Source organism: Ceratotherium simum, chromosome 23 (genome assembly GCF_057802395.1).
Source record: "Ceratotherium simum simum isolate JZ-2026a chromosome 23, ASM5780239v1, whole genome shotgun sequence".
NCBI lineage: Eukaryota > Metazoa > Chordata > Mammalia > Perissodactyla > Rhinocerotidae > Ceratotherium > Ceratotherium simum.
The window spans coordinates 21,181,549-21,209,195 of record NC_141922.1 but is presented as its reverse complement, the minus strand read 5'-3'; the positions used below and the strand labels follow the sequence as shown (position 1 = coordinate 21,209,195).

General features: G+C 37.0%; 1 protein-coding gene and 1 pseudogene across 8 annotated transcripts in view; both read left to right on the top strand.

Annotated features, from left to right (window-relative positions):
- COL14A1 (collagen type XIV alpha 1 chain) overlaps positions 1–27,647 on the top strand; it is a 227,104-nt gene that overhangs the window by 23,529 nt on the left and 175,928 nt on the right. For 5 of the 8 annotated variants that reach the window (XM_087447497.1, XM_087447499.1, XM_087447496.1 and 2 more), the window contains exons 2-5: positions 9,283–9,408; positions 17,934–18,050; positions 21,414–21,557; positions 26,150–26,236. In XM_087447497.1, the coding sequence (XP_087303623.1) occupies positions 9,321–9,408; positions 17,934–18,050; positions 21,414–21,557; positions 26,150–26,236 (436 nt within the window). In that variant the 5' untranslated portion in view covers positions 9,283–9,320. Of the gene's footprint in view, positions 1–9,282; positions 9,409–17,933; positions 18,051–21,413; positions 21,558–26,149; positions 26,237–27,647 lie in introns of those variants that run through there. The other 3 variants (XM_087447495.1, XM_087447502.1, XM_087447501.1) reach the window with 1 other exon arrangement.
- Positions 3,282–4,353, top strand: LOC101390831 (protein limb expression 1 homolog pseudogene; annotated as a pseudogene).

Below are 27,647 nucleotides of genomic sequence, written 5' to 3'. Positions count from 1 at the left end.
CTTATTTCATTTAGCTTTGCAATACATTTGCTTGTGATCTTCCTTTTCAATACAGTTGTAAGTGAGATCACTGCGGGCAGGGATTATATAGCATGAAGTTTTGTATCTTCCTTAGTACCAAGTAGAGAGCTTTGGTTATATAGTAGGACTCTCAATAAGAGATTGTGGAATGAAAATTCCAATACTATGAATAACGAACTCTCTCAGGGCTGGTATACCAGATGGCTAGCAACCATTTTGTTTTGTTTATGGTTTTTTTAAGTCAGCACTAATTCAATAGAATATTATCCAAGGTTTGAGTGTATATATATATGTGTAAGTCTGTGCAGGTCTCTGTGTGTGTGTGTGTATGAGTGGTTTACAAAAACTTTAGAATAAATATTTTAAGGAATTTTGATAAAACTGGCTTGTAACCAGGGCCTTTGCTCCTTGTAAACGGTACAAATGAGATTAAATAAAACAAACATGTGAAGTAGAAGGAGGGCTAATTACCCCGAATGGGGATAGTTTTAAGTTACTGATTACAAAATTGGGACACTGTTTTGAGAAAACTTCTACTAAACATTAGCAACTTTCCCCAAATTCGGTTTATACCTTCTGAACTTAGAGCTAAGTAGCCATTTCTAACATGATGTTTTTAAACCAAAAAAAAAAAAAAGGCAGAGTTACTTGTTTCATGCAAGCTTTTGGGCAAAGTCCCAACAAATTAGGCCTTGACATTTTGGTAAATGTTAAAATATCTTGTGGCACTTTAATAGGAATTGAGATTTTTCTTGCCCCTATTTTACTGTCCAAAAATATGGAGTCTTGGCAGAAAACCTTGGGAAAACTAAAATTCCACTTCTCCCAATATGATATTACTCATCCTAATTTAAAATAAACAACAAAAAGGGAAGAATTTAAAGATAAACTATGGCTACGTTTTTTTTTTTCCATATAAATAATACTCAGTTTTCAAAAAAAAGGTGACAAGACTAGGCTAGCCATTATTTATTTATTTATTTAAATTAAATTAGGTGAAATGCAGATTAAGTTCCAATGTGGCTGGCAGGTTAAGTATTGCTTCAAAACACCTGGACGTGCGAACTGCGGTGCTTGGATGAGAACAGAGACAGGCTATTGGATGGTGGATTATCAAAGGACCTTTTTCTCCTATGTTAAGATAGTATCCTGTGATAACTGATAAAAGTCCCCTGATCTTATAGTGCATGCCAGGGCCGGCCCCGTGGCTTAGCGGTTAAGTGCGTGCGCTCCGCTGCTGGCTGCCCGGGTTCGGATCCCGGGCGTGCACCGAAGCACCGCTTCTCCGGCCATGTTGAGGCCGCGTCCCACATACAGCAACTAGAAGGATGTGCATCTACGACATACAACTGTCTACTGGGGCTTTGGGGGAAAAAAAAATAAAATTAAATTAAAGTGCATGCCAAAAAGACAAACGTGGCCTGTTTTCTTACCTCTCTCTCTCTTTGCCTTGTTCTAGTTGAAACCTGTGGTTATAATGTTTGGGGAACAAACTCTTAGAATATTTTGTTCGAGTTGAGAGAGTGCTTCTGCTGCTGTAGTTTTCTTGGGGTGTAGTGGACAGCTATCTGGGTGACTGGCAGATTTATTGATGTCTTGGTTGTGATAGGGCTGGAGCCTGCTCCCATATCTTTTCAAGTCCCCTGTATTCATGCCTTCTGTCTACCTACGTGTTACTCACATCCCTTTGGATAACTCACCTAGTGTTGTTCTACCTGCCTCTGAAGGGTTAGGGTTCTGAAGATGCCCCAGGGTCTTTCCTCCGTTATTTCATCGAAATTTACTCACCATTTGTCCCATTTCCTCTGTGCCCTGACAAATGGTTGGCTTCCTAATCGGCAGTAAATTAATCCAGGCTACAATGCTATATATTATATATACATATATTAGTCACTTAATATGTTGTCTATTTTTTTAGAATGGGCACTTAATGTATTGCCTATTCCATTAGGAATTTTAAGGAGCATGTAGAATGTGAATGTCTTAATCCAAGGAACTATTCTTTAGTAATTAGCATTTTGGAACGAGAGTAAGCTGGTAGAGGAAGATATTTTTTTGGACTCCTAAGCACAATTGAGTACATTCTTTAATTTTTATTATGGGATCTTAACTTGATTATTTATACGATTATCAAAGCATACGGATCTCCCTTTAATTGGCAACACAACAGAGTTGCATATTAGACTGTCATTGGATATTATAAAAACACATACTTGACAAGAAAAAGTTTTTTGAATGTTTGCTTGAGGGAAATACAATTATTTATTCTTCTGGATATACCGTAGTACTCTGGAATAAAACCAGAATAGCAGAGGTTTAAGCGCATGAGTCGTGTTGCTTTGAAGGTTCATGGAATAATGCTTTGCTACATTCACTGAAATAACTCTTGGGTAAAAAGGAAATGAAAACTTATATGATGATGCCAAAGCATATTCAGAGGAAAATTAATGGCCTCAGAAAAAGAATAGTATTACATTAACTAAGGATTCAACAAAACAATCACAAAGAACAACAAAACAATCACAAAGAACAACAAAAATTCATAAAATAAAAACAGAAAAGCAAAAAGAAGCAATTCCTAATGATAAATGCAGAAAAAAATAAATCAGAAAATAAAACACAATATTGACAAGAAAAAAACACTTATCCTCAAAAAAATTGGAACCTGGAAAAATATATAGCTTATCTATTCCAGAAAGAGAAGAGAAATCAGGAATACATCACCTTAATACTGATAAGGGAGCTGTAACCAGAAAGATATGCTTTAAACTGAGAGATCGCACAACTCTGTGCTGATATATTTGAAAATCAAAATAAAAAGGATCACTTTATGGGAAAATATCCAAGCTAGGACCGAGAAGTAGAAAACTTAAGTAGATGTATATACAAGAAAAAAGTTTTAAAAAATTGTGCAGGAATTAGTTTCAAAAAGGGAAATATGCCCACATGATTTTTTCACTCAAATTATTCCTAGGCCTTCATTGAACAGGTCATTCTCATGCTACTTAAACTATTACAAAACAATGAAAATATGGAAAACTTTCTAACTTTACTTTATGAAGCTAGAATAATCTTGACACCAAAACCTTTAAAGAAAAGAAAACTATTGGTCAATTTCAGTTATTAATATAGATCCAAAAAATTAGCTGTACAAAGTTCACATTATATAAAAACAATAATATGAAGATACAACGAAAATAAGTTAGCCTGGGAGGAGGGTCCCCTGAGGGGTCTTTAGACTCTGGTAAATTGTCTGATTAGAAGGGATTCTTTGGTAATCCAATGCGTCAATGAGCTGCACAAATTCAGTCCAGGACTACAAGAATTCAGGCATGAAAACACTCTGTACGGAAGGCTTGTCCAGCAGACCCAAGATGGACAGAACCTTGGAATCCCTGAGACATAGCATTGCCCAAGTCTTGCCTCACAGAGATCTGGCTCTCCTCTCTAAAGACTTGAATGTTGTGTCAATGTTATAGGAACTTTGGGAAAGCAAACAGCAGCAAAGCGCTGTTTTTCCCAAGTGGAGCCATGGTGGTCTACAAGTCCAGGCCATCTCTTGGACCTCCCTTTGTGAGTTATGTGGCCCTCTAGGGGGACACTGTTTTGGCAACTTTCAGTGCTGCTTAAGTAGAGCTGAGGCCTGACGGGATGCAGCTAAAGGGGTCTTACTTAGTCAAGTGGTCTTGGTCTTGGTCATCCTTCAGTGAGCTGCCCTCTTGAAGGATCACCAAGGATTTCATTATGGGAAGTGTTCAGGAAGCAGTTGCCTGCACCAGCGGCACTCTAGATGTGCTTATGACCCCAGCATCAGCATCAGAGCCCATCATGTTAGAATCAGATATGGGGAAGACCATGTTTGGAATTTTGGGAGCTGATGACCATTTTCCAACTATTGCCCTAGAAGGGAAGCCTAAAAGCCGTTTGTGAAACGGCAGAAAATCGTCCCCTATTTTCAATATTCCCTAGATGAAAAGATGAGCAGCCATGTGGCCCTGGACTGGATCATAAAGGAGTAAGAGTCACCAGGAATCCTCTCTCAAGTGCAATGAATGAATGGTCTTGAGGGAGTTAGAGCAAGCAAAGAAAGCAGGATAACCATAGTGTTACCTAGAAAAGAAATCTGGAGCTTAGCCTTGACTCAGCTCTACAGTGGCCTTGACACTTCCTCACTAGGTGATGATCTGCTGAGCCACATGGCCTTGTATGGCTATCACTAGCAAGGGCAGATCCCAAGTGCCCCCAAGGATGGCAGAGGCCATTAGGAAGTTCATTGAAGGGGGTCATCAGAAGCTTTGGCACCTATACCTACTACCTGAAGGCTGCACTAATCCTCCCACCCATTCTGTTCACAGAATCTGAGACTAGTAGGACTCTAACAGGACCCAACAACCACCCGATGCAATTTCCCCATTATACTCTTCAGACTGGAAGAATGGAAACAGGGTTGTTTGACAAATATTTTCCAGGACTGGCTCCAACCTAAAGCCTGGCTGACACATGCCTCACTAGATTACATATGTTATTTCAAAGAATGGATTAGTGTAGATTCCCTCAAAAGAACAGCAGCCAGGACTGGGATAAGTAGCATGATAGCAATTTAAAAAATACTTGGGATTAAATAAGCGATGTGGATTATTTTAAAAAACATACAAGGGTTAGAGTCTCTTCCCAAGCTAGGTAAGTAAAGAGATAGCTCACACTCTACTAGGTATAATCCAAATCTACAGCAGGGATTTTATCTGGATCTATCAAAGTTCTTGAAGTGGTAATAGCATGAAAATACTAGATAAATCTAATGTGGCTTAAAATATCACTATAATAATAATTTTTTAAAACCCATACTCATTTGGAGATAAATGTCACCTAGAATAGTGCCCTCACTCCTGTACCTCTAGAAAAATTAATATCCAATTTTTATGAGTCTTGCAATCGATCATATTCACTTTTAATTTGCAAATAGGTAATTTGAGTGGTTTGTTTTTATTTTTGCCACCACACACACATCTCTATAATAGAGAAAATTATAGGCATTTTGAAGTCTAAAACATTTTGAAAAATACCGTGTAACAAAGAGTGCTTGCATTTGATTTGTTTCTTAGGGGTAAGGGAGAACGAATATTTTGCTGTCTTTGTTGTTGTTCAAGAACGTAAGAAACCAGAAGCTCAAACGTAGTGTCATTATTAAGTTCAAGTTACCAGGATCTTCTTTAAGGAAGTAATATGACTCTGCCATCTATTTGAAAATGGCTTGGCTGAAAGCCAAAACCATTATAATTACATTAAAGTTAAAAAAAACAACCACAGTAATTGCCATGAATAGGTAGGATTTCTTTCTGTATCGAAAGGATAGATTAATGTTAGACATTATTAAAATAATTAATTACACTAAGAGGTAAAGATGAAAAATATCTCAATAGATGAAAAATCATAAAGGCAAGATTCAGCATCCATTCCTGATGGAAAAAAAATACTCTTAGTAAAAAATCAAGAAGTATTTTCTTAACAGAAAAATAAAATGTATGCAAACCCCACTACTAGCAATATAATTAATGATGAAATATTTGAGGCATTTCTAGTAAAATAATTGTTTTAAAACTATTAGCCTATACAATAAGAAAAAACATGTTGATTGCAAATGATGTGATTGTCAACCTGGAAAATCCAAAAGATTAAATTGAAAAAACAGAGAGCTAGAAAGAGTTCAGAATGGTGGTCTATTATAAAATAAATACATAAAATCAGTATCTTCTCTGTATTAAAACATAATCCAAGATTCCATTCACCATTGGAACTAAAAAGTTAAAATAACTGAAATATACTTTGAGGTGGGAAAGACCATTTTACTCATGACACTGAATCAGAAACTATACAGAAAAAGATCAAGTCAGATGCCTTAACTTGAAAAAAAAAATTGCCCAATAAACAAAATTGAAAGGCAAAAACAAAAACTGGAAAAATTCTGCAATATATATGTTAAAATTAATAATATGTCCCTATGTGTTTGTTTATTGTTGTTATTATCTACTACTTAATGAAGGAAATCATGTGGTATTTGACCTTCTCCCTCTGACTTATTTCACTTTGCATTATACCCTCAATGTCCATCCATGTTGTCACAAATGGCTGGATTTCATCATTGCTTATGGCTGAGTAGTATTCCATTGTGTCTATATACCACAGCTTCTTTATCCATTCGTCCCTTGATGGGCACTTAGGTTGCTTCCAAGTCTTGGCTATTGTGAATAACGCTGCAATGAACACATGGGTGCATGTACCTGTACAAATTGGTGTTTTCAAGTTCTTTGGATAAATACCCAGCAGTGGGATGGCTGGATCATATGGTAGTTCTATCCTTGATTTTTTGAGGAATCTCCATACTGTTTCCCATAGTGGCTGCACCAGTTTGCACTCCCACCAGCAGTGTATGAGAGTTCCCTTCTCTCCACATCCTCTGGTTACCAGAGGGGAAGGGGGGAGGGAGGAGGGTGAGAGGGATAATTCGGTACATGTGTGTGGTGATGGGTTGTAATTAGTATTTTGGTGGTGAACATGATGTAATCTATGCAGAAATAGAAGTACAGTGATGTACACCTGAAATTTTTACAATGTTATAAACCAATGTTACTGCAATAAACCAATGTTACTGCAAAAAAAAAAAATAATAATAATAATATGTACAGATTTCTTATAAATCAATGATAAAATCATTAAAAGATATGAATGGATATTTTATAAAAAGTATAAATAGCCAACCAACACAAAATGTTACATTTTACTGATTGTAAATAAATCAAATTAAGATGATATTGTGATAATCACATTTTACCTATCAAATCAACATATATTGAAAACAGTTAACCCTTGTGATGGTGGAAGTGATGTGATGTGGTACTCATATAAGATGCTGGTGCACACGGAACTCAGCATAATTTTCTATAGGGCATTATGTACACATCTTTCAAAAATCTTAAAAACACATCGTTTTACTTAGCGTTTCCATAATTGAGAATTTAGCCAAAGGAAATCAATAGTCGTGTATTCAAGGAGTTGTGAATAATGATGTTTATTGCAATGTTATGTGTATTAGGGAAATTTGGAAATAAACTAAATTTCCAAATAGAGATAGATAATAAATAGATTGTGCTACAGCCATATATATTAACAGGATATTTACTGTCATCAGAAAATATTCACACTTCAGTAAGGGAAAAGTAGATAGCAAAAAGTGCATACTCTTTGTTGTGCTTTCTTGTATTTTCTAATTTTCCACCATTAAAACTCATTATTTTTATAATCAGAGCAAGAAAAGATATTTTAAAATGAAAAGAAAGTGGTATGAAGTGTGATATTGTAGAAACGTTCTCCTAAGATGCTTCTACCATGTCTGACTGCCTTATGTGTGGGTTAAAATCCTGGATCCGGGGGCCAGCCCAGTGGTGTAGTGGTTAAGTTCACGCATTCCACTTCGGTAGCCCGGGGTTTGCAGATTCGGATCCCGGGCACGGACCTATGCACCTGTGTGGCAGGTGTCCCACATATAAAATAGAGGAAGATGGGCACCGATGTTAGCTCAGGGCTGATCTTCCTCATCAAAAAAAAAAAATCCTGGATCCTGAACTCACTAGCTATGTGAGTGAGTTCACACTAGCCTCATTTTCCTCATCTGTAAATTGATATTATAATCATACCTACTTTGATTAAACTAATTAAAGGAATTGCTGTGAGGATTAAAGGAATTTATATATGTGTAAAGTACTTAGAATAGTCTTCACACATAGTAAGGGCTCAATAAATGTTGTGAATAAAGTACAGTGACCTTTTTCTGGATGAACCATGGAAAAAGTTCTACTCAGATTTTAGTATCAGGGAAAGGTACACATCTCCAGAAAGATATGTTTGAAAATTTAATCTAGAGCCAGCCCTGATGGCCTAGTGGTTCAAGTTTGGGGCTCTCACCGCTTCAGTGGCCTGGGTTCAGTTCCTGGGTATGGAACCACACCACCTGTCTGTCAGTTGTCATGCTGTGGTGGCGGCTAGCATAGAAGAACTAGAAGGACTTAACAACTAGGATATACAACCGTACACTGGGGCTTTGGGGAGAAAAAAAAAAGAGGAAGATTGGTAACAGATGTTAGCTCAGGGTGACTCTTTCCCGGAAAAAAAAAATTAATCTAATAATATAGTAAACCTTAAAATTTAGCATGATCCTTCTTTCTTTGACTGCTAATTCATAAATTCTGGGTCAAATTCATGGTCACCTCTACTGTATCTGGACCAGATACATTTTTCACTGTGTTCGTTTTACTCAATACTATATTATATTTCCACCAAATTTTCCCTTATGTTAGGATTGCCAGGACACCCAGTTAAATTTTAATTTCAGATAAACAATAATAATTTTTTTTAGTATTAAGTATGTCTCAAATATTGCATGAGACACACTAAAAAATTAATTACTATTTATCTGAAATTAAAATTTAACTGGGATTCCTGTGTTTTTATTTGTTAAATCTGGCAGCCCTACCTTATACATTATATTTGTTTATATTTATTTATTATTAAGTTGCCTCAGATCCTTTGTGATACAATATTGGGGAATAAATGAATGAATGAATGTATAAATGAAAAAAATACCCTGGGTCGAAGGAAACTTTTGAGATGTCAATCTCTGAGGAAAGGACTCAGAATTTGTCCTCATATCCTTCACACATATGAGAAAAAAAAGTTATAATACAAGATTAGAGATGATTCAGCCCAGTGAAGTGAAAGCTAAGTAGTGATTTAATATTAGCACAAAGTGGTTTTTCAAATTCTCTTTGATCATTAGAAGAAAGTCCTATATATCTTTACTTTGTAAGCAACATAAGGCAATGTAGGACTTTTAAATTTATGTGATAAATACTGGAGGAGCACATTACTGCCAAGGAAATTGTGATTGTCTGATTATAATGCTCATTTCACATAAACTTTTGGAATTTATCCATTTGGGAAATTCACTGTGCAATTTACACCTTACAAAAGAATCACAAAACACCATCTGAACTTCTCTTCCAAATATGTCAAATTATTCTATTTACAGCATCTTCTCAAAAATTTTTCTTTTATCAGTTTATATGTTAGAGTGAAATACATGATGTGCTATGGAATGAATTACTTCCTGACAATTCTAATCCATGTTGTCTTGTTTGCCTGTCCTAGATGACTGCATATACTTCATTTTCAGCCTTCTCAGAATATCCCTGTGCTCTCTGTTTCCAGGCCTGCTGGTGGATCCCATGTGAAAAGCAGGAAATAAAATGAAGATTTTTCAGTGCAAGATGCAGTACTGGCTGTTTCAAGCCTTTTTGGCAATTGCTTATTTTTGCACCGGTGTCCAGGGTCAAGGTAATTGAAAACTTTAAGATAATCATTAAGGTCTGGGACTCTAGCCATCTTGGTTCTGATTACCATTTTTTATTTTATTTACCCTAATAGTGCTTCATTGATTCCACTATGTTTCTAGGCAGGGTTATATGTGGGCTTTTACTCAATTTTACCAGCTGTTTACACTGTAGAAATGTGCCACAACTTTGATGAGGGTTACGACCTCACCGGTGACTGAGCATAGTAATTTTGTGGCAATTGGTTAAACAGCTCATTCTTAATGTGCTTCTGGAAAGTCTGTGCAAATTTAATCAGTAAAAGTCAAATGTGCATGTTACAAAATCAGTTCTATTAATAAGGAACTATGTGTGTGTGTATGTATCCCGATTGTGCCTCTCTCTTAAATAGAGTGTCTACAAAATATTTCTGCCATTTCATACTTGGTCCTTAATTTCGTTCCTTTCTTTAAAAACTGAGCACGTAGCCCACAGGTTACTAACAGTCTGACAGAGGCTGCTGATGCGTCATTTTAAGCATTTCTAATGATTTCTAGTTTTGTTTTAATTGAATTTAGTATTTAAAATCTATTTATATTACTGGGATCCACACTTTAATTTTTAATTTCCACTCATTTTATAAAGTATGTCAGGAATTGACAAACTACCACCTTTGGGCCAAACCTGGCCCACTTCTTGCTTTTGTAAATAAAGTTTTATTGGAACACAGCCATACTCATTTGTTTACATATTATCTGTGGCTGCTTTCTCACTGCAGTGGTAAAGTTGAGTAGTTGTGACAGAGACTGGATAGCCCACAAAGCCTAAAATATTTATTATCTGGCCTTTTGCAGAAAAAGGGAGCTAACCTCTGAAGTGCATAATACGAGCAAAGCGACATTACTAGACAAACATGGTAATCCTGCAGAAACAGAAATATTGGTGCTGAAACAGTCATTCATCAGCTGAGCAAAGAAGCCTAAATGTGATAAAGAAGGTGGTTTTAGACTTTTTTGGAATGTTTGGAATTGAAGATTGTAGAAAAGTCAAATGCAAGCACCACCATGCCCTGCTTCCTTAAAGTGAGGCACACTTGTTTGGAGAGGAATAGAACTTGACTCTGCAGGCTCAAATAGTGTTAAAACACTTGGAGTTAATGACCATACATCCATCTACTTCACGCCACACAGAGGGATCAGTTGGGTAGACAAATTCTGTTTACCTTATTTACATTGATGAAAGAATGCTTTCAGGTGTGGCAATTAGCAAAGTGATCATGGGAATCCTAGATAACTCACCCTCTCGACTATGGGATACAAGACACGGGTCCTTAGGAGCACAGGGTAGGCAAATCCTGAAGCCCTTCAGAGTTGCCATCTCAGTGTAGCTTGATTCAGAAATGGTCATTCATGGAGTAACTGATCAGATAGAGCTCTTCTGGGATTCTTTCAGGCATTCTGTTTACCAGATATACATTTTTAGCCAAATTCTGTTTTAAATTAACATTTCTGCAGCACATATTTTGTGTCAGGTTCAGGATACAAAGCTGAATGAAACTCTATTCTTTGCCTTCTAGCAGTGTACTGTCCACTAGGGAGACAGAGTATAAGCAGATAAATCTCAATACAAGTTCTGTGGGGGGTTGTGGACAAAAGACAAAGATGGAAAGATAGATTGGAGCCAGATTATGAAAGATTTTAAACAGCTCTGTTTTTTAGAGAGATACTTTGATAACAGTGTGGATGATACTCATAGTTCTGACTCATTGGGGGTTGGGGGATTAGAATGACTAAAGCAAGAGAGACCATTAGAAGATTATATTAAGTTGTCCAGGAAATAGGTGTTGAGGGCCTGAAGTCAGTAGAGGGTTAGAGAGAAGAGAAGGAATCCCAGAAATATTTAAGTGGTAGAAGTGAGAGGACTTGTTTATTAATTAGATGTGGAGGGAGCTGAAGGAAAGGGAAATATCAAAGATGATTCTGAGGCTTTTTGCTGGAGAACTGAGTCGATGGGGTCTTTAATTTCCACCCCTGTGTTATTATTGCTTCTATATCTTTGTGTCCTAATTGTTTGTTTGCCTAAGCTCATTGAAGGCAGCGGTTCTCTCTTTAGTGTCTGTATCTCCAGTACAGAACAATGCCTCAATCATGGTAGACATCTGTTGGAGGGCTTAATAAGAGAATCAAGGATGGAGCAAGTATTTGAAGCTGAAGATAATGAGTTTAGTCTTAGACAAATAGTCGAACTTGAGGTGCTTGTGGGACACCCAGGAGGAGATGTCTGATAGGTAGTCGGTGGTCTGGATCTTAGGAGAAAGAGATGGGGGCAGGAGATTATATCTGAATTGCATTATGCTTGGGAATTAGCTTATAGGGACCTTTAAAGTCCTCTAGGTAGAATGAGAGAGTGATGGTCCACTGGAGAGAAGTGAGGATGAAATTTGGCAGACATCAACAGTAAGAGGTTCAGGGAAGAAAAAGGACCAATTGAAAGTGTCAAAAAAGCAATTATAAGGAGAGTCAGGGGAGTGTGGTGGTCTAGAAGGGAAGTCTGGAGAAACTTTCAAGAAGGAAGATGGTGGGCACATGCTGGAGGAAACCCCAGTAGGAAAAGGCTTCAGATGTGGTTGGCTTTGGTTTTTAGGAAAGTTATGTGTGACCTTTGAAAAACTGAATCTTATTTCTACCATGACACCATTTATTTACATGAGTGATTTTGAGCAAAGAATAAGGAATATGAATTGCTTTATTTGATTGATTTTCTACTTTTAAAGCAAACATAGTAGTGAGCTCCTGTGGGTTGGCCAATTTTGACACTAATTTGCCAAGCCATACGTGAATATGTTTGATGTTCAATCAAGTACTTTGCTAATGACAGGTGTGTTGACTTGCCAGCTGACACTAATTACTCTGAAACCTTAAATTCTTATAGACATCTTTGGAGTCATGTTTATGCACAAGATGAAGGGAAAAAAAAAAAAAAAAAAAAGGTCAGTGTGGTAGGCAGAATAATGTGCCTGCAAAGATATTCACATTCTAATCCCCAGAACCTGAAAATATGTTAAAAGATATGGCAAAGGGGAATTAAGATGTCAGATGGAATTAAGGTTGTTATTCAGCTGACCTTAAAAATAGAGAAATTATCTTGGAATTGTCTGGGTGGGTCCAATCTGGACCCAATCACAGGGGTCCTTCAATATGGAAGAGGGAGGCAGAGGTGCCAGTGTCAGAGTAATGCCATGCGAGAAAGACTTGACCAGCCTTTGCTGGCTTTGAAGATGGAAGGGGGCCCCAGGTCAAGAAATGTGGGAAGCCTCTAGAAGCTGGAAAAGGCAAGAAAATGGATTCTCCTCTGGAGCCTCCAAAAAGGAATGCAACCCTACCAACACTGTGATTTTAGCCTAGTGAAAGCCATTTCAGACTTCTGACCTGAGAACTGTATGATAGCACATTTCTGTTGTTTTAAGCTACTAACTTTGTGATAATTTGTTACAGCAACAATAGAGAACTAATGCAGTCAGGATTAAAAGGCATACAGGAAGTTAACTCTCCCCTCTTAAATTGCTAATCAACAGAATGTGCTTTACCTCTTAGTCTCTCTATGTAATTCTTTATGAAGACCTTTCCCTCTCCAGGGGATGTGAACCCCTATTGGCTCAAATAACTGTTTATACCTGGATTATTCCAGCATCTTCTTTTCAAGACAAGTTGTTAAATGAACTGGAACACAGAGGAAGTAATGTGGTATTAGCTGTAGGGAAAAATTGTGTACAGCATGGCAGAATGGTGGCACCAATACTTTTTCAGAATTTCACAGCAAATCTATATTTGGTTCTAGCAATGTTTGTTTTGGATGGCTACAAGAAAGAACCACTAAAGGTAAAGTAACTGTCATTTAAAAACCTCAAAGTATATAAAATTGGAGACTTTGCATGGGGGCTAGTTTTAACTTCATAAAGACCTCTGTGTTAACACATTTACAGATATTTTTTGCTGTTATTAGTAGTCAAACATATTTGGAAGTTGAGAATATTTTCTTTACTGCTGTTTTCAGCATCTTTATAATGGATCATGAAATTACAACAAATTAGATTCTATGCAAGATAAAAAGAACTCTCCAGCATATCCTATGGTAAATTTCTCTCAAATTTTAGTTTCTCCTATCTATAGAACATTTGGGCAATGCATTTAATTGGAAAATTACTGATATAAAAAACTAAGGTTTTTTGATGTTTGTTTGGGGTTTTTTTAGATCACTTGAAAAAATAAGCCAAATACTTCTCTGCTATTTAAAGGTATTTTGTTTTAGGAATATAATAGGTTGTTCCATTGATGTGCACCCTAAACTATGTTTTGAAGTGGAAAACACTCCCCGTGTCTATACTGCTCCATCTCAACCAGAGATTTTTGGTTGCAAATAAAAGAAACTTTCTCTGGCCAATTTAAGCAAAAAATGTATTCACTGGAGGTAATGAAGTAGCTCATATAATTAAAGTAAAAGTTACATAATTAAGCTTTGACAAGGATAGGAATCTGGGAACACCCTGGATATAGTTTCTAGCTCACAAATGGATATAGTGACCGTTTTTTTTTTAGCTCATGACATTGGAATGAAATGACTAGAGCTATTTTCCTTCCTTCCAGTGGTGGACAGAAGTTTCAGATTCTTGAGAGAGTCTGCCTGGCCTGGTTTGAGTCATTTTCTCACCCCTTAACCAGAGGAGGATGGCTGATAGGGTAGTCAAGGTCCCTTGCAGTGGGGAGGTAGTGTTGTTCCCTTGGAAGAAAACCAGGGTGCTGTTAGAAAAGGCAGAGGGGAGGTGGATTATGGGTAGTGAAAAACAGAACATCTCCATTTCAGTGTTCCTGTGTCAAAAGTAGTGTTTCGGGAAATTAATGAGAATATTTCATTAGAAATACACCTTTGCGGGCCGGCCCCGTGGCTTAGCGGTTAAGTGCACGCGCTCCGCTGCCGGCGGCCCGGGTTCAGATCCCGGGTGCGCACAGAGGCACCACTCCTCCAGCCATGCTGAGGCCGCGTCCCACATACAGCAACTAGAAGGATGTGCAGCTATGACAGACAACTATGTACTGGGGCTTTGGGGGAAAAATAAATAAATAAAATCTTAAAAAAAAAAAAAAAAAAGAAATACACCTTTGCATAGGGTGCCACTTGTCAAAGCAGCAAGATTTCAGTTGAGTTGAATTGAATTGAAATGAAAGAAAAAGGAAAGAAAGGAAGGAAGAGGAAGGAAGGAAGGAAGGAGGAGGAAAGAAGGAAGGAAAGAAAGAAGGGAGGGGAGGGCAGAAAATTAACCCTTTAATAAATAGTCATATTATGAAATAAAATTTCCCAAGTACCTGATAATAATAAGGTTTCAATGGAATGACATGAACATTCCTTTTCTGCCTTGAGATTTCATTTCTACAAGAATGACTGCAGTGAAATTCTTTGAGTTTAAAGAAAATCTTCTCTCTCAAAAAAATACCACACGACAAAAGAAAAATACCCTTGTACTTTCCACAACAAGCCTAACCCTGTAGTAGAGGGGAAGATAAGAAATGGACTCTCCTCAGTCTTCCTCCTCAATCTCCCTTTGGGATGAAGTTCATATATTCACAAATGTTGTCTTTGGCTCAATCCCACATAGGAAGCCTGACTTCACCATACAAAGGATGAGTTTGTTGGCTTGCTCCAGGCTCTTAGTATGTGCCAGAAATCAAACTTTACATTTGATTTTTGTCTTTTTAAAAAGGTTAAGATTTTAACTGATACAAATTAACTTTCGAGTCAAGTTCATGCAAGCATTTATAATTATTACTGGAAGTTAAGTATACGTATAGATGCACCTCCTCTGTGCTCACAAAAAGAAAAATCATGGGTCTAGTATTAAATATACACAAATTTTTGTTCCATGAGATAAGAACAGTTATTTCTCCACTGCACTTAGAGTGTTTCTGTCAATCTTGCTTCTCTTGCTTTGGCACGAGTCCCAGTGCCTTGCAGACAGGGAAAAAGGAGCTAACTTGGAAGTTCAAAACTGACTTCATGCCTCTTTCTTTCTTAACTAGCATTTCTTCTTTTCAGTGTTTTTCCCCTAAAAGCAAAAACTTAAAGGTAATGTGAATTTTGTGTCTAGCCAAGATTTTTTTTAACGATCGTGAGAGTATTTATGCTTACATAGGCAATAGTTGTGGGTGTTGATGAAAGAAAATGGTGGTGTTGCTTTTTGCTAGCAGTTGTGATGGGACTGTAGTCACATGAATCATTTGTAAGTTGTTTAAAAAGTAGAATATTGATGGATTTTGTTGCTGCATATGCTTCTCACTTTATTTCCTGGGTAGTTCAACAGAAGCCAGTGCACTCTGGGTTCTGAAGCACCATCCGTGGTGTCTGAGCATGAACTGTGATGTCAGGGCATAATCAATTTTACCCTCATTACTTTCTCCTGAGGTTCAGAAGCTTAGCTATTGACTAAAAAAATGTTGCAGACTATAAACTCAGACCACATTTAAAGAACAATAGCCTGGGTAGAATGTGCTATAAAGATTTCTAATCTTTAACCTAGGAATCCTGAATGTTGTTAACTTCTTTGCCCTCCTTGGATGTTAACACACCTGGGGTGCTGACAGAATTGGTTGACCCTCTTGGAACTGCCTAGACTGAAGTTTCCATCTTGCTTATGGTACTTTTCCACTGGGTGGTTCTCAGGCATCCCAGCTTTCTTTCACCAGTGCATTCATGCAAAACTTTGCAATAAGCTTGGCCAATGGTGTCTACCAGCCCACTGGCAAGATTTGGTTCAGAAACTGGATATATAGTTTACAATTTTTTAATTCTTACCTTTAATTTTCTTCCACAAGTAATAAGAACCTATCTATAAATAGATGTTTCTACTCAAGTTCCAGACTAAGAAAAATAGTAATAATTTCTCTGTTTATCCAAATGTTAGGTTTGGCCACCTTCCTCTTCTATTTCAAGATAGTTGTTCTTATGATAAATCTATATTTTCCCATAAACCAGAGAAATGTAAACTCTTCCATTCATGTCAAATTTAGAATGGGAAGCTGTTTTTGCTTTGCGTGGCTAGCCTTCTCTACTGAGAGGTAGTAAAGGGCAGCTAGAAAGAGAATACTACTCTTAAGATTGTGCCCTTCACTGCTCACTGATTTCAGATGAGGGGATAGTTTGTACAGGAGTAAATTACTCATTTATCTAGCTCAGTGAAGGGTGACTTCTTAATATGAATCTTCTCCCAAAGAAACAGAGCATTTTGTTTGGAGTCAGAGATTGTCATTCATCAGTATGTGAACTTGGGCAAGTCTCTTAGCTTCTCCTTGGTTCCCTTATATGTAAAATTGGTATACCAATATATTTTTGTGAGGATTAAATGAGCTTTTGAGATCACCCATTAGATGAAGTAAGGGGAAAGGGGAACAAACATTTATTGACCACCTATTATAATGCATTATATCCATTATCCTATTTAACATTGTCATCTATCCTGTGCAGAAAGTATTGCTGTCACCTTTTCTAAAAATAAGGCTTTGGAAAAAACAATCACTTGCTCAAGTTTATTTATCTAATAAGTGACAGAACTGGGAATCAAACTAATGTCCAAATCTCATATTATGCTACATACCTATTAAGGAGAATGTCATTTCCTTCCCCCACACTCTGTTTTCTAAAGTAGAAAGAAAGGCTGGGCATATAAGTGGGTAATAAGTGCTAACTTTTCTGTTAAGCATTAGCTGTTCTTTTTTGACAAACTAATTTAGATATTACATAATAAAAGTCTTCTTACTAAAGTATTTCTTTTGAAATTCTGGAACATTGATATAGGGTTCCAAAAATATGTTTTGAAGTTTGAATGACTTATACAAAAATGATATAGATCTACCAATTTTGTGAACATCAGAAAAGATTAAATATACTGGCATGATTCATTACCATGTGCTGTGTATCATTCTGAAAGGTATACATCAGCTACACTTGAAGAGTGGATCAAAGTTTATAAAACATAATTATCTTTTATTTGGTCCTTTACAATCCGTTTCTCAAATGTTTTAAAATGAAGATCTTATTACTATAATATGTCCATAATAGCCTTCTTAAATGATCTTATCATAAAAAATATTGGATTACTAACGTGAAAAACCTAAAGGCATAAAACAGGTCCCAGTAGAGTAGATTATGAAAACTCATATGTTCCAAGTAGAAAAATTCGTCCTTGTGACATAATGAAAGCATTTTACAAGATTGGCTTCAGTTTTTAAACTACACTAGAGAATTAAATTCTACCCCTAACTCATAGTCCTTTGTGAAAAGGTCAGTACTATTTGACAAATGCTTATCTCTCGAGTAAGAAACAAATGCCCTTGGGTTTGCGTTCTTTTGCAAACTGATCAATTCATGAAGGAGTTGTAGAAACAACATATTTTGAGGCTGATAAAGTCTCATGAATTTTGATTACATTACCTTAAGTTTTCAATGTAACAAACGGAAGCTTAAACGTTCCTGCATGTAAACAATTTTTGTTTTTCCTTTCAGTGCCTCCACCCACACGGTTAAGATATAGCGTATTATCTCATGATAGTATACAGATTTCATGGAAGGCTCCAAGAGGGAAATTTGGTGGATACAAACTTCTTGTGACTCCAGCTACAGGTAAAAATAATCAACTGCATTTGCTAGAGTATAGCAACTTTTTACACCTAGCTAACTAAAAATGTGTAGTGCTGTTGCTTTAAACTCATTTGAAAGTTTTTTTTTTAATTTAATCTTTTGAACTTTAAATCTAACCTTCTAATCAAGGAAAAAGTGTTCCCAAAGTCTAAATGTGACTATTGGGCTCACCATAATTCTTCTCAGGCGAAATTTCCAAACCAAAACATTCACTACTTCTGTTTCAACATAGGATGAGTAATTTTGGTCTATTGGCACTTAAAAAATATGATACATCAACAAATATAGACAGTAGTGACTGGCTGAGTAAATTATGATTGATTAACTTGATAGAACATTATTGGAAATTATACGTTAAAATTATAAAAGCTAAGAAGACGTAAAAATAAGTGATAAATTAAAGCAAGAAAAGCAAAAGTTAAATTTCTTGATCATGAAGAAAAAGTAGTCAGGAAAAAACTTTTTAAAATTAAATTTGGTTTGAATTTTTTCCTTCTCATATTTTGTGTTTTTATTATATAAATATAATCAAAGAAAACAATACAGAGCATGTAGAGGAATTGCCACTGTTATATGGGTGTCATGGAGACAAAGATGGGGTTAGCAACTGGATTGCTTGAGTTCAAAACCTGGTTCTGTGACTTATAAGTAATGTCATTAGGGCAAGTTGTTTAATCTCTCCATGCTTCAGTTTCCTCTTTTGTAAAATGTGCAAACAATATTAGTACCCAGCTCATGGACTTGTTGTGGGCTTGGAACTCAAAATGTGGTCTAGGAACCAACAGCATTGGCATCACCTGAGAGCAAATGCAGAATATTGGGCCTACCTCCTACCTACTGAATCAGCATCGAAATTTTAAAAGGATCCTCAGATGATTTCTATGCATATTAAATTTGGGAAGCACTGGTTATGAGAGCTAAATGAATTAGTAAATGTAAAGTCCTTAGAACAGAGACTGCCAGATAGTAAGTGCTCAGTAAATCTCACCCATGATTATTATAAAGATGTTCTTTAGTATATCTCTCAGGTCTCATTTCTCTTCCTAGGATCAATTTTCACATAGTGCAAAATAAACACGTAATAATAGCATATTTGTATAATATATATATTTATGGAAATATAATAATTTTTTTCTCTTTATTGGTGATAAAGATGATTATATGGATCTGGACTCCTTTCTGTTGGAGACCTTTTCCATACTCATTTAATGAGACAGACAGATGTTCTGTTGTTCATAAATATAGATATCTTACCCAATAGCGGATTTAAAATGTCAAACAAAACAAGTAGATGAAACACCTGGCTTCTTGCTCGGTCACTAAAGAGGAACCTCCTTTTATTAACGAATAGTACCCATAGGCTCCTTAGAATGACTTCTGGTTCGGTAATACCACATGCCAATTTCTCCCATGTTGGCCTACAGAAGTGACTCACTTGTGGAAAGCAATATTTTACTCTCAAGCCTGGTTCAGAGTTTTCGTTTTGGAGTATGGCCCAATTTTGAAATAACTTTGACTTTTTAAAATGCAGTTCATTTTCTAAAATAAGCCATCCTGGGAAATTTAACTTTAAGAGATTCTTGAACGTCATTATGACTCTAAAGGTCAAAATACAAGTTACCAGTTTATGGTACGTTTGAGAATTCCCCTTGTCCCATCTTAAAAGGTTACTTTTCCTACAGATAATCCGTGTTTTAACTTTTCCTATTTCATTGCTGATAATGCCAAAGTATTAAGCATCCCAAGCAGGTATTATTGAGGAATCATAGAATCTTAGAAGTGACTTGGGTCTCCTCTGGACCAAACTTCAGCCTGATCCTTCGATCCCCTTTGGCCCAGCGCACCCAAAAAGTAGACCTCCAGCTCTTGCTTCAACACTTCCAGTGACGAAATAAAAATTGAGGATGATAGCAAATTATTTCTTCGTAAATACTGGGTTTATTTTCCCCAGTGAGCCAATGTCCTTACTGCAGTGGCCCAAGCCAATAACACAGTCTTAACACTCTGGTATCTACTTGATCAACTATAATAAATACATCTAGACACAAAATGTTTGTAGACATTTTAGTACTATGAGACATGTTCCAAATACTGTTTATACCAGTCTTTCCCAAAGCGTGTTCCATGGTATTCTGCAGGAAGCTAATAGCTATTATACAACCAAAAGTTTAATGGCCAAATAAATTTGAGAAGTGCTGGTTTAAACAGAGTTTAAAGCTTTTTTATTGCAGGGTTCACAAAGCCTTTAATAAAATAATACATCCTGTGCCTCTCAGAGAGAGACTCTAATATACAGAGTTTTCCGAGGCATTTTTTTTTAGTACATTATGAAAGATTTATTTGGTACACTTTGTAGTAGATGAGTTTTAGATGATAGAGGAAGTTAGTGAAGCCAGAGTTAAGATCTTGGACACAAACGCGTTTAAGGAATTGGGTTTTGGCAAGAGAGAGGCTCAGTTCTGCCTTCTGAAAGTAGCAGGCAACATGGATGATAGCAGCATCAAATTTCAGACTTAATGTCATTAATTTTATTAGAATATGATTAACGTATATTGTAATCTATGTTATGTGTGATGAATTCAGCAAGTTTCAGATTCTTTTTTTCTGTTACTGCTGGAGGGGCAGAAGTTTTAAATTAATTTCCCTTTTCTCAGACACAGTGATCGCTGCCAGTAATTAGAGAAGAAAGGTGTATTTGGAATTTTGCACAAAAGTTGAGTATTTAATCAGGAGCGTTTTCAGGAAAGCCTTAGATGGCAGTCTAATTTGATAGAGAGATAATGGAGGTTTGAAATCTTTTTATGAACCAAGCTAACTTTTCAGTAGCCAGGTAGTGAGTAGTTCCTTTAACATTCTGAGATAGTGATGGTCAGATTAAAGCTAATTAAATTGCTAATGCTTCAAGGATGCTTTGACTCACTTTAGAGACGGGGTAGGAATAAGTCCAGCGTACATAATTACATTCAATCTGCCCATGTCTTTCCCTTCACTTTTAAGTGGCATTCTTTCCTTGAAGAATATATCTGATGTTGAGGGCTTACTGTCTTCTAATCTTGCACTATGGCTTTCCCTAGTATATAAAAGCAACAACGTGTTATGGTGAAAGATTTTTGTGAATGTGTTTTTATCTAATTTAAGCCATTGTTTAAGTTGTCTAATGCAAAGAGTACAACTGAAAATGAGAATGAAAACTGTATTAAAATTAAGTGCTAGGCACATATGAACCATTATATATATTTTTAAATGTCTTCACCTTTTAAAATCTTGATTGCTGGTTAATAAATTGTCTTAATGTACACAGTTAACCTATTTCTTAGAACTGATTTATCTTTCTGTTTTATTAAGGTGGAAAAACCAATCAACTGAATCTCCAGAACACTGCAACTAAAGCAATTATTCAAGGTCTTATGCCAGATCAGAATTACACAGTTCAACTTATTGCATTCCATAAAGACAAAGAAAGCAAGCCAGCCCAGGGTCAATTCAGAAGTACGTATTTATAGATCTTAAAGTGCCGCCAAGGGACTCTGTCCCAGCTCTGAGTTTGAGTCTGTGTTAGATATTATAACAGGTTAAAATCCTAGATGCTTTTAAATTTGAAAAGATTTTAAAAGACATTTAGTACAATCTTTCATGAGTTCCTTCTATCTCTAATACTCCTCTGCCCCTCCCTTTACCCATTTCACTGGACTCCTACTTATCCTTTAAGTTTTAGTTTTCAAATGCTCTACCCTGAACTTTACCCAGATGTCTCATCTACGTGGGACATAATAGATGCTCAATAAATACTTACCAAATGACTGAATGGATGATGCAAGAATTTCCTCCGTAGTATCCCCAGCAAGTGCCAATCCAGCCTCTGCTAAAACACCCTACACAGTAAGGAATTTAACTCCTTCCAATAATTAATCAGTTGGCATTTATTAACAGCCTATTATGTGCTAGGTCCCATGACAAATATTGGTAAACAAATACAACGTGGTAACTATTAGAGAGAGATACACTTAGGACTCTGTGAAGGGAGGGCTCTCTTTGCCCCAGTAATGGGCTGTGAAGAGAGTGGATGGGGGATGGCTTCCTTTTGGAGCCAGTTCTCAAATAGTAAGTTGGGCAGACAAAGAAAGCATGGGGCATGCAGAGACATTCTAAGCAGGGGAGAAAGCTCTGAGGCAGCCCAGCCTTATCTGCACCATTCCATTAGAAAGCTTTTCTTTCCATTGAGTTTAAAAGTTGTCCACACTGGCCCTGATTCTTCAGTCTTTAAAGAGATATTCACTCATTCATTCTTCTTTTTTTCACATTTAAAAAATATAGATTGCATAGCTACTAAGTGTCAGGCCCTGTTCTAGGCACTGGGAACACGACAAATCCCTCCCCCTATAGACCTTATATGCTAGTGACTGGAGACCACAGCAACTCCCTCTTCCTGGAGGTGGCCTTTCAAATATGGAGGGCAGAGTTTTGTGTGTCATGAATGCAAACAGAAGAGGCCTGTCCTGGTTAACTTTCTGTGTTACTTCATTGTTAAGATAGACTCTTTAAAAAACCTAACATTGTTTTTTTTTTTTTTTTAAATTTCATTTATTTATTTATTTCCCCCAAAGCCCCAGTAGATAGTTGTATGTCATAGCTGCACATCCTTCTAGTTGCCGTATGTGGGACACGGCCTCAGCATGGCCAGAGAAGCCGTGTGTTGGTGGGTGCCCGGGATCCGAACCCGGGCTGCCAGCAGTGGAGTGCGCGCACTTAACCGCTAAGCCACGAGGCCGGCCCAACCTAACTTATTGTTAAGGACAATTTTCAACATAATAAAAAGATCAGCAGAATAGTATAATGAACCCCTAAGTATCCATCACTTGCTTCAACAATTAGCCATTCATGTCCAGTCTTATTTCATCCGTACCCCACTGCCACCCTTCCCCATATTATTTTGAAGCAAATCCTAGACATCGTTTCAAATAACACCAGCTTTTTAAATCCTTCCTTTAGGATTGATGCACAAATCTGGGAGGCCGTGGATTCTAGAATTGTATGTGCAAGCAATGTTCTATCTGGATTTTCTATCCCTCCCTCCCTTTTTTTCCTTATTCTTTTAAGTAATGTTTTATGAGACATATTTTGTGATTTTTTAAAAATTAACTTAAAATTAATTTAAATTTTAATTTAAAGTTTAAATTTAAAAAAACCCCAACTTTGTTAACCTACTACCTCTTGAAACTTCTGAACAAAGACATTTAGTAAATCCACCTGTCAGCAGAACATACAGATGTTTTAAATGTTACATTCTTTTGAGATTCACGTTGTCTGGAAGCTCTGGAAAAGGTTTTTTATGTTATTTTCAATATAAATCAGCCTTGTGTCTCGTTTTATTGGCACTGTGCTTCAGTTGCTGGCCTCCAACATTCCTACATGAGTAAGCGAAATAACTTTTCTTAAAAGTTTGTGAGAAGCAGTAAAAGGGACCAGGAGAAACGATTCATTTTATGTTAGTCTGAAGGTATTGCGATGGATTGTTTCAAATATTCCGCTGACTGAGCAGCATAAGAAACACAGACAGCCTTAAAAATCCTTTCCAATAGCTGTTTACTCAAAATATTTAAAAGAAAATGCAGTTTTGGCCTTATTGAGCTCTGCTGAAATAATCTTAACAAAATAGTCTAACTGATTAGTTGGATAAATTATAGGTAAGCATATTTTTTTTTAGCTATGTTATTTTTATTGGCAGGATAGAGGAATTAGTTCTTCCTAAATGACAGTTTGTAGAATGAAATTCAAATAACTTTATTTGGATGGCTTCCTTTTCCATTTTGCATTTTAGTTGTATTTTTGCTCCCTGTGAGATGGAGCTAAAGCCTGGTCTCCCCTCCCTGGAAAACTTGCATGGTTGGATACAGGAAAATGAGGATCCAGAGAAATCCTGTGGATATACGTTTGCAATTTGTGTAGGGATTTGAATTCTTCATAAGTCCGTCTTCTGATACACAGTGATGCTTAAAAAACAGTCTTTGGAATTTGAAGACAGAAAGGCATGTCTGATCCGCTGGATATTATGATTCCAAATCTGGTGTGGGTATTTGGCCAAGCAACTCAACCGCTTCCAGCCTCAGTTTGCTCATCTGTAAATGGGGGTGATGACATGTGCCCATTATGGTGTGGACCAGCTCACTTCAGCACAGAGTAGGGGCATGGGAGCTATTGTTGTTATGATTAATATCGCTTGGCTTGTGACAGTCTGTTTTCTAGCTAATTTTGCCCCCTGCCTGAGGGGGACTGCAGTTTGGTGTGACCTGTGTGTTACGTCTTATATGTGAACTAGTTGCCTAATTCAAAGTGACTGTCATTTTTTCTTGTTCATCTGTAGACTAGTTTATGACCCTATTTGGCAAACTTTCTTTCCGACCACCATTTTCCTCTTTGGAATGATATTTTGCTAATCTCTGCCTGCAAAGTCTTGCTCATCTTTCAAAGTCTGGCTTCCCTGTCACCTTCCCAGTGAAGTTTCCCCGAGTCTCCACCTCTGGAATTATTCTTCCCCAGATGTATTTCTACTTCGGCACAATTTTCCTCACATTAAAGTTGCGGACTTATTTGCTTTTACAGAATGTAAGCAGTTTGAGGCCATGGCTTATGTGTGGGTAGGATTGAAGATGCAGATTTGGAAATTACCCACAGAAGGGTGAGAATTAAAATTATGGGATGATAAAATTATAGGTGGGATTTGCAGAGATGCAAGATAACTTTAGTATATGATCCTGTTTCAGGAATGAAAGCAGAAAAAAGATCGAAAAAATGAGAATGTAAACGAGGGGTCAGAGGAATACAAGAAAAGCCAGGATAACGCCTTTGTAAAAACTGAGACAGAAAAGAATTTAAAAAGCGGGGGTGTTCCAAAGTGGCCAAGGCTTATAAAAAAGTCAGAGAACGAGAGCTAAAAAAATGGATTTAGATAACTAGAAATTCAGTGGTAATAGAAGGATCAAGGCATCTTATATCTATTATTATTTTTTTTAATCTTGGAATTTAATCTCTAGGTGCCAGAAAGCCAAGGAGGGTTTCTAAGGAAAGGAATAATAGAACTGGAGCAACATGACCTTGGCAGATGGCAGGTCTCAAACTCTTTTAGCAAAGGGAAGGAAGCCAGTGGAAAGAAGAGGAGGAGGTGATAAAGACAGGATTAATGGAATAATACCCTAGAGACAACAGGAGGGATGGTTCAGAGGAAATCATCGCTTCCTTTATATAGCCCACCCTCCAATAAATTTGCTGATTTCCATGAAGTGAATGCAACAATTAAATGAAATATCTTGCCGTAAGGTCACTTCTGCCTTTTCACGGGGTATTTTATTTGTGTAGAAACCATTGCCATTTGGCAGTGGTCTCGACTGACTCAGACAACTTAAGGTGCCAAACAATAGCAGGAAAGCTGCTGTGGAGTTTTAAGCAGTGGAAAGTGTAGCTAATGGTGTAGAGTGGTATGACTGTATTAAAGTACAAGGGGCATTCTGGGTCCCTGAATATTTCCTAATGAAAGTGACCAAGAAACACTACCATTTTTGGAAGGGAAACTTTTCTTTTAAGTTTGTAGGGAAATTATTATAGGGTTCCCCACCTTCTACTGCAGATAGGCCAACTCCAAATGAGGCTATTCATGGCTAAGATCTTTCTAGAACAGGGACTAACTCATAGGCCTTGTCCAGAGACCTGAAGATATGGCTTGAATCTTGTGCCAACAGTTTCTGGTTTTATGAGATATCTTTTAGTTACATAGCTTCCCGGTCCTTTGTCCCCTCATGTATGAAATGGGGATAATCACGCTGATTTTACAGCAGTTATGAAGGATTAAATTTATTTGATACATCTGTCCATGGTGAGTACTTGACCAAAGTAATTCCTTAAGTGTTTTCCACACTTTCCGATGACAACGTTAAAAGAAATAGAAGTTCTAATCTTTGAGAATGAGTTTCTACCATGGAGCTAATTTCTACTCAATACTCAATACTTGGAAGGGTTTTAGTAAAACTCGTTGAATATTTTCTTCTAGACTAATATAACATGTTTCTGTATTTCTACTTTTCTTCCAGTTAAAGATTTAGAAAAAAGAAAGGATCCAAAACCCAGAGTCAAGGTTGTGGACAGAGGAAATGGAAGTAAACCATCTTCACCAGAAGGTCATATTTTTTTTTATTTGCTTATTTGGGGGGTTGAGTTGTTTTAATAACACAGGCAATACAAACACTCCTGGCCGTTGGCCCCATCAGAACAGTACAGAGCGTACATGAAAATCTCCCTCTGCCCCTTTTCTTTCCTCCTTCCTTCCTCACATATAATAGCTGTCAACACCTCCCTCTCCCTTACTCTCCCATATTCAATACATCACCAAGTTCCAGTGAATTTATTTTCTATTGAAATAATGACAGAATCTGTTCATTTCTTTCCATGTCTATTGCCAATACTCAGGCTAAGCTCCCATTTCTTTCCCGGTGTACAGTATTATTTAGCAAATCTCAATTTGCTCTCTACCCAGAAGTTGGAGCAATCTTTTCAAGACAGATCCAACCCTATGCTCTCCCCACACACACCTTAAAACTCCTTCAGTAGTTTCCCACTGCTCTTAGGATAGAGGACAAAATCCTTAACAAGACCTCCAAGGCCCCATGTAGTCTGGTAACCTACCGACCTGCCTCTCCTTCCTCACCTAACAACCCTCACTCACTACTCTCTAGCCCGCCGGCCTTCTTTCAAATCCTTTAAAGACTGTGTATCTCCCATACAAAGTCATAGCACCTGCTCTACTCTCTGCGTGAAACACTCTTCCCCATCAACACTCTGCTTAAATACTTCCTTCTCTTTCTTCAGAGCTCAGCTCAATCACGACTTTCTCAGAAACCTTCTCCAACCATTTTCCTCTATTAGAGGCCCCCTTACACCAGCTAACTTTCTTTCACAGCATTTCAATGTTTGTCTTCTCCCCTAGACTGTAAGATCGAAGAGAACAAGGATTGTGTCTGTTTTTGCTCCTCAGTATCTAGCAGTTTCCGATACATAACAGGTGTCCAGTAAATACTCACTGAATGGAAAGATGGATTAATGATCTAGTAGAAATGTTACCTACTAGTGGCGAAAAATGTAGTCAACCATCAACTCACCCCAGTGTTTCTTCTCACACTTTGGCATGCGACTTTTCAGTCACTTTTCTATCAATATACAAACCTATATGTATGGTCATACAATATGGCAATATTGTACTTCTTATTCAAAAGCGTTGCTTTTTCACTTTGAGAACTTTCCATGTTACTGCATACAGGAGGCACGATGGCCTGGTGGCACATTGCATGGACATCACTTTTGCCTGTGGGAATTTAAAGCCTGACTTTCCTGCTTTTAAGCTTGGGTGATTTATACTGGTTATCCTAATGTCCATGCCTCTGTTTCTTCGTCTGTGAAAGGTGGATAATAGGGTTTAAATCATAGAGTTCTTTGAGATTAAATGTGTCAATATATGTAAAATACTTAGAATACTGCCTACCATTGAATGATGTTAGCTATTATTGTTAGGCTATTGTTAGCCTCATTCCTTTT